General features: G+C 38.5%; 1 protein-coding gene across 1 annotated transcript in view; it reads left to right on the top strand.

Moving 5' to 3' along the window:
- The window catches only part of LOC125042541, a gene marked incomplete in the record, with an annotated part of 57,289 nt that overhangs the window by 48,674 nt on the left and 1,115 nt on the right, over positions 1-7,500 (top strand). The window contains 6 exon segments of the mRNA XM_047638645.1: positions 35-157; positions 3,005-3,190; positions 3,954-4,605; positions 6,312-6,647; positions 6,951-7,091; positions 7,310-7,473. Coding sequence (XP_047494601.1) covers positions 35-157; positions 3,005-3,190; positions 3,954-4,605; positions 6,312-6,647; positions 6,951-7,091; positions 7,310-7,473 — 1,602 coding nt within the window.

Genomic DNA, 7,500 nt, shown 5'->3' with positions numbered 1-7,500 from the left:
GATATAATTTTTATTCTGTTATTGTTCTTGTCAGGCCTGGTGCATATGATTTGTTCAAACACAACTGCAACAACTTCAGTGACGAAGTGTCCCAGTTTTTGTGTGGCCACGGTATCCCCAAGCACATTCTGCAGCTTCCAGATGAAGTGCTGAATACGTGAGTACTTTTCTTTTGATGAAGTGTTTTTAATCAGATTTTATTTTTATTTTTATTTAGTTATTTCACTTTTTTTTTTATGCATCTTAATAATTGTTTGTATTGACTTTTTTTTTCCAAGTTTGCATTTTTTATAACAATTTTTTGTAGGTAACAAGTCTTTTATAAACTAATATTACTTTTTTTTTTCTTGGATTAAAACAATTTGATATTTGTCAAAACCTCTGATTGTGTAGTAGGTAGGAGCCTTGTGTTATAAAATCTTATTTGGTAATCAAGATATTCAGTTTTCATTATCATGTATGATATTCAATTAAAGTTTCAAGTTTATTCATAGTTTCAAGTATACAATGAAAATTGACAATTGATACCTCATGGGACAGTGCAAAAGTGGTATACCACTGCATGGGACTGTAATTGCATCTTAGTTAGCCTCCTTTTGTGTTGATATTCAAGTTACACAGCATGTGTCATACTTTGAGTCTGAGAAAAAAAAAAACGATGCAGTGGTCATACTACTTTTCCCAATGGCATAAATTTGTATTAGTTTTTGTCATAATGTTGTCTTAATTGTTTTGGTGTGACTAACCCCCATGTCCCAACCATGCAGACCGCTGGGTCAGGTCCTGTCGCCCATGCTGGCCTCCATGCAAGTGACTGCCACTGACCCACTGTCAGGCCATTCTGCTGCGACGCATGGATCCCATCACCAGCAACACCCCCCACCTTATTAACACTCACAGCAGAGAATCACCCCCACACACACTGTCAGCCCTCCCAGCTCCCAGACAAAGAATAACCATATAATGAATAAATAAGAAATAGAATGTAATTAAATACAGCACCGTCCCAGCAGAATTATTATCATTAGTCTATTTTTTTTCTTTTCATTATGGGTTAACTTGCAGTGTAAAGTATTTAATTTTAAGGTTGATTTATTTTGATGAAATCATTTATAGAAGGAAAATTTAAATAATGATTGTAAAGAGTACTCAATAATAATTTATAAACTTTTATATAATCATGAGTAAGGCTTTGTTAAATGCTACAGTATGAATTTAGATATTTCAAGTGAAGTTTAGAACACTTTCTTTTTGTTTTTTTTGTTTTTTTGTTTTGTTTTGTTTTTGTTTTTTGTTTTTTGTTTATGGACGTGTCCTAGGAATATTGATACATATTCAGACTGATAAAAGTGAAATGTAATTTATCACTGGATCTTAGACCCCATGCATTCATCTCCCACTTTTTCTCTTTTAATTTGACTGTGTTTGCCATTTGCCTGGATAATCCAATATACTTTCACCATCAAATGTACCCCACAACAGTCAAACACATTGGTGATTCTTTACTCTCTATGACCAATCCCTTTGGCAGTTAAAGGAGCATAGCCTCTCTGCCCAACTCTCCTACCTCTTCTCCTAAGGAACTTGTGTCTTGAGCCTTAGTGAGACCATGAACAGCAACACTAGTGCAAAGAGTGTACAGTAATCGAGGGAAATAATGCTTTTTGTACGTGTATGAGGTTAATAAAATTTTACTTTGACACTCTTTATATTTCAATAATGATATTTCAATACAGATTGTGTGCTTTAAATCTTCTAAAGTCCTTGTAATATCAAGTAAGAAGTTTTACAGTGTTAGTATGTTATATAGGTTTAATCACATTTTTGCTTATGATGTATAAGATTTGTGACAAATAGTAGATTATACTAATGTAAATGGAAAAGAAGAAAAGGCAAATACACCATGAATATCTGTAGATAAGTAGCTTTCTTATCTTTCCTCCTTTCATTTACTATTATCTCATTTTGGGGTGAGCTACACCCAAACAATTATTTTTCACTTCTAGTTAATATAACACAAACAAACAGATAAACAAGTATACAGATTCCCAAAAAAACACAGCAGAAAAGGGATGCTCATATTGCTTTACACTTGAGAGCACATGTTTTCAAGGAAGGAAATGTTTGTGATATAAAGTTCCTTTGTGTTTGATAAGTCTGACACTTGCTGATGATGGCTAGAAGGTGAGAGGTGTGTATTTTCAAAATATTAATTGGTTTAGGTTAAGTTGAAAAAGGATATGTGCATGCATTTAACTTTAATCAGAACTGAGGCATAATTTGTTTTTTGGTGATTCAGATGACAATATATTTTCAATTGCTTTTTGTATAGATCATATACTGATCTTTTGTCTAGTTTTGAAATTTGATATTTAAAGTATGAGTCACTACTCTCTCTTTCTCTCTCTCTCTCTCTCTCTCTCTCTCTCTCTCTCTCTCTCTCTCTCTCTCTCTCTCTCTCTCTCTCTCTCTCTCTCTCTCTCTCTCTCTCTCTCTTTCTCTTTCTCTTTCTCTCTCTCTTCTCTCTCTCTCTCTCTCTCTCTCTCTCTCTCTCTCTCTCTCTCTCTCTCTCTCTCTCTCTCTCTCTCTCTCTCTCTCTCTCTCTCTCTCTCTCTCTCTCCTCTCTCCTCTCTCCTCTCTCCTCTCTCCTCTCTCCTCTCTCCTCTCTCCTCTCTCCTCTCTCCTCTCTCCTCTCGTCTCTCTTCTCGTCTCTCTTCTCTCTTCTCTCTTCTCTCTTCTCTCTTCTCTCTCCTCTCTCCTCTCTCCTCTCTCTCTCTCTCTCTCTCTCTCTCTCTCTCTCTCTCTCTCTCTCTCTCTCTCTCTCTCTCTCTCTCTCTCTCTCTCTCTCTCTCTCTCTCTCTCTCTCTTTCTCTCTCTCTCTCTCTCTCTCTCTCTCTCTCTCTCTCTCTCTCTCTCTCTCTCTCTCTCATATTCTTTCCACATCCTACCTGTATATATTAAAAATATACCACCATATGTCATCTTTGGCTGTTGTTTCCACCAGTTCACTTGGAGAAACACTGAAGACTGCCTTGAAGGACTTGGAGATCAAGTCCACAGACTCGAGAAAAGTTAACTTTGCAAATTTCAACAATAATTTGCATAGCTACATCCCATCTGAGGTGACATCACATAGACACGACGACTCACCTGAATTGGAGGAGTTGAATAATGCTATAGATCAGATCAGGTGAGTAATTATGAGTAAATGAGATTCTCTAAAGGAGATACAATTTTTTGGCTTTACTTAAAGAATAAAAAACAGTAACATGTAAAAAATACTAATGTATTGTTTTGTTTTTGGGATGGAATACCATTTCGAAAAGTGCATGTATTTTAAAAAGATATTTGTCATATGAAAAGTATAAATCTGGGCCAGTATTTCATGAAAACAGATTTAGAATTACATTATGTAACACTAACAAAGGAAAGCAGGGCATGAAACCAGTCTGGATCCTATACAGTGTGTGTGTTTATCTGCATAGGTAAGTCCATTTACTTAGCTTAATCATTTAACAAACAACAATGAAAGAAAGAAAAAACAACAATTTTAAAACCAGTGTTAATACTAATTTCACTGGTCATTCTAACCTTAAACTTCAAAATTAATTTCCAAAAGAACATGTAGGTATAAAGTAAAATAACAGTATTCATTGCATATTGAAAAAAAGTATTTTTTTTTTGTTCAGATGATATTGCTGACAAAATTAACTTATAGGAAATTTCTCATAACTGTAATGTCCTGATAATATTTTTAGATATTAATAATATAGTGTTTAAAGTTAGATTCAGTATTTTATTTGTTTTTCTTTTTGTAATTATTATACTTGATACAAAAGATATCAAGATAAATTTAATTTTATTCTGGAAAATAAAGTATTAATAAATAAAATATAAAAAGCTTTTCTCTTAAAATTTACTCCTTTTTAAATTCTAATTGTTGTCTTTTACAGACAAAACGGAATCATACTAGAAGATCGCCGCAATTCCATAAATGAAAAGATAATCAAAAAGGAAAAGAAGAAGAAAGACAAGAAAGAAAAGAAGGAAAAGAAGGAGAAAAAGGAGAAGAAGAAGAAGTCCAAGTCAAGTGGAGACACCTCAGAAGAAGGCAAGAAGAAGAAAAAGAAGCATGTCACTCATGTTGAGTCAATAGAGGAGCAACAGAATTCCCCTTGCTGCTCAGGCCTACAGTCTGCTTCTCACTCCCGACACAACTCAGAAGGAGATAATCCACAGGAGATCTTGCCAGACCCTCTACAGGAGGTAACTGAGTCTCTGGAAGGGCTCCATACAGGCAGAACTTCAGTTGAAAATTCAAGCAGTGGGGAGATTGTATCGACAGAGCCAGAGCCTTTTGAGCGTCTTCCATCTCCCAGCAGCAGAGGTGCCACACCCCAGCCTGAAAACAGACTTGAAAACACAGAGACTGTTACTGAAGAAGGTGAAGCAGCTGCTGTAGAAGGCACAATGGCAGACTCTGCTCAAGAGGTACAGCCTGAGGAAGTTGCACCTGCTCAGGCCCCAGCCAGAGAGTCACCTCCCCAACAACCTGAACCTGAAGTAGAGCGTGAACCTCCTATTGTCTTCAAGGATGAACTGGATGTGAGTACTGGTGTTGATGATGATGGTGGTTCTGATAATGATGACTTTTGGTCCTACCTTCTCCCCGGTTATAGATCAGGCGACCTTTCCCCATGTTTGTCGTTGTCTGCCTCGTCTTCATGTTCAGACTTATTTTTAGCATCCTCATCCTCATCCTCAAGTTCATCTCCTTTTTATTTCTATTCCTCATCCTCTTCCTCTTCATCTTGTTCCTCCCTTTCCAGTCAATCCTCCTCAACTTGCTCTTCTTCATCTTCTAACCATTCATCATCACAGTCTTCCTCACATTCATCAGTGAAGAACTCCTCTTGTTCATCAAAGTCAGAAGATTCTGATATCAATAACAATTTGTCTGGTACCTCAACTAGGTCCACTCGTGTACCTACACCAGAACTTCCCCAAGACATTTTCATTGAAGAAGCATCAAGCAATTCTAATACTTCTCCCTCCACGCGTACATACCACACACCTATGATTTCCCCTTCTCTCTCTCGCTCATCAACAACTTGTTCTGACTTGTCAATGTGCTCTTCGACATCAGGGCTCTCATTTGGCTCTTCCTACTATATTCTGTATGTTGTGGATCCAGTTGGCCGGGTCCCAACACCCCAGGAATTGCCATCATCCCCAGAAAACTCGCCTTCGCCCCCGTTACTAAGCCGGAGTAACTCAGTTACCTCAATTGCCACAGTAGATACTATGCGAACAGTAACTCCTGATCAACAGTACTTTGAAGTCAATAATGCTGCATTCAGACGCATGCATGGAATTTCACGAGCATCTTCTTATGAATCCTGTTTAAGTTGGAGATCAAGATCACATTCACTCTCCTTTGATTCTTGTTCAACACTGAATTGTAAATCACAGTCTCAAGGTCCTCCACCTCAATTTCTTTTGTCTCCAATCCCCCATTCACCACAGCCAACTCCATCCCCTGTTACGCGCTCACAACCATCATCACCTGTAGGCCCAAAACCAGCTCCACCTTCTCGAGCTTATTCCTTAGAATCTATATCTTCCTTCCTGCGACGCTTGCCCCGTGCCCCATCATCAATTAGATCCATTTCCACTTTTGAATTTGCCCCATCAACCTGTTCCACAACCCCCCCTCCACGTGGGGAAGAATTCCTTGACCGACCCCCCTCCACGGACTCGCCCATCCTCTTGGCGTCCCCCAACGGGAGTCTGCGTGGCTCACACGACTCGTTGGTGGTATATCGACCTGTGCCACGGTACAGTCACACTGACCTTGGCTCCCCAGAGCCCCAGAGTGCCTTGCTCTGCTACCTGGGCCCTGCACGCCCGTACGAGCCACCAGTGGTCTACACCAGCGTTGTTGAGCAGGTGGGTATTTGCAGCCAATTGTGGCTGCTCTCCCGCCTGCTGTGCCCCGGCGGTGAACCCCCAAAACCACCACCTACCTATCATCAGTCTACGTCCACCACATCCGCCGTAGCTCCTCTGACCTGCATGACAACGTTGGTGCTGTTGCTGCTCAAGTCGTGGCTTCCATATTCCTGTTTATGTGTAGAGTGGTCTGACTTGGTAGATGGTGTGTTAGAGCAGTTTATTTTTGTGGTGTGCAAAAGTGCAAAAGAAAAGATATGAATGTTACTCTAATTTGTGAGTGTTAATTTATTTGATTTTTTTTTATAGTTTGTGGAATGTTAACAGAGAATAAAGAAAATGTACGTATTACCTTGCAGGCACGAGCTGAATTTGAGGGGTTAGCAGCCAGTGTTGGAAATATTCTCAATCCTGAAGAAAAAGAACATCTGAATGAACTTCGTGCTTATGTAGTAGAAGATGAAGGATCCTGGGCTCTTGGTGAAAACTTCAGTATTTTGTTTAACCGAGTACTTCACGATCCAAATGTGCCAGATGATGCACGTCTTCACCTTGTTCGACTTATGGCTGCTGCTGCCCTTAAAGATGATGTTATTTTGCTGCTACACCAGGACCGCAAAGACCACACAATCATGAATTATGCTAACAAGGTTGAAAGTCTGCCATCCGTTCACCAAGAATCTTTAGCTCTCTTCGTAAGTATTTGATATACACTTCTTGAATTCATAATGCTAGTAAATTAGTCTGTTCAAATGTTAATATCTATATTTCTCTACAGTATATGTAGAGGATTCAAGTTCAACCAAAGGCTGTTGATAGCTAGTAGATAAACTTTTAATACTGTCAACATTCTGACACCATTCACCATTTTTTTTAAGCAGATTTCATCTTGGTCAGTAACACAATGTTGATTTTCTTTATAAACTTGGTTTTGTTTTTGGATAACCCATAAGGAGGTGTATTTTTTTTACCAGTACTGTGTTTTTATACTTGTTTAGTTCTGCAACATGTTTGAGCATCTGAGTCCATCGGAGTGGTTGCTATATATCAGTGAGTGGCAGGATGGAGGGCAGCAGACCAGCAACATCCGAGTTACTACAAAAGTTGCTGTAAATGCTCTTCTACATCAGAATCAAAGGGTGTGTATTTTAAGGTTTTTGGAAATGTAGCATATTAGAGTTTGCAGTGATGTAAAAATCTTCAGATGTTATTCTAATTGTTATGGATTCAATTCTGATCTGCAAACCATGGAAATTAACAACTGTATTGTCATTCTTTGAGCAGAAGATATTCAGAAATGTTTGATATCCCAGTGTTATATGTACACATGAAATGATAATCATGATAATCATTACAGGTTCAAGAATATGGCACAGCACTCATGTACAACCTAGGTACGAAAGAGGTAAAAACTGTAGTGTTTGATGATGTTGCTCCTGAGCTGGCTATGGCAATTCTTCAGTACCTAAATGGCCATCCCCCTGAGGAGCTTTTATGGAGAACAATGACAGCTCTTTGCAGGTTGGTGTTTTATATAAACATCTTTTG

The sequence above is a fragment of the Penaeus chinensis genome, chromosome 1, assembly GCF_019202785.1.
Source record: "Penaeus chinensis breed Huanghai No. 1 chromosome 1, ASM1920278v2, whole genome shotgun sequence".
Classification (NCBI taxonomy): Eukaryota; Metazoa; Arthropoda; class Malacostraca; order Decapoda; family Penaeidae; genus Penaeus; species Penaeus chinensis.
Note: the sequence above shows the minus strand (reverse complement) of the source record. Positions and strands in the feature narration are given on the sequence as shown.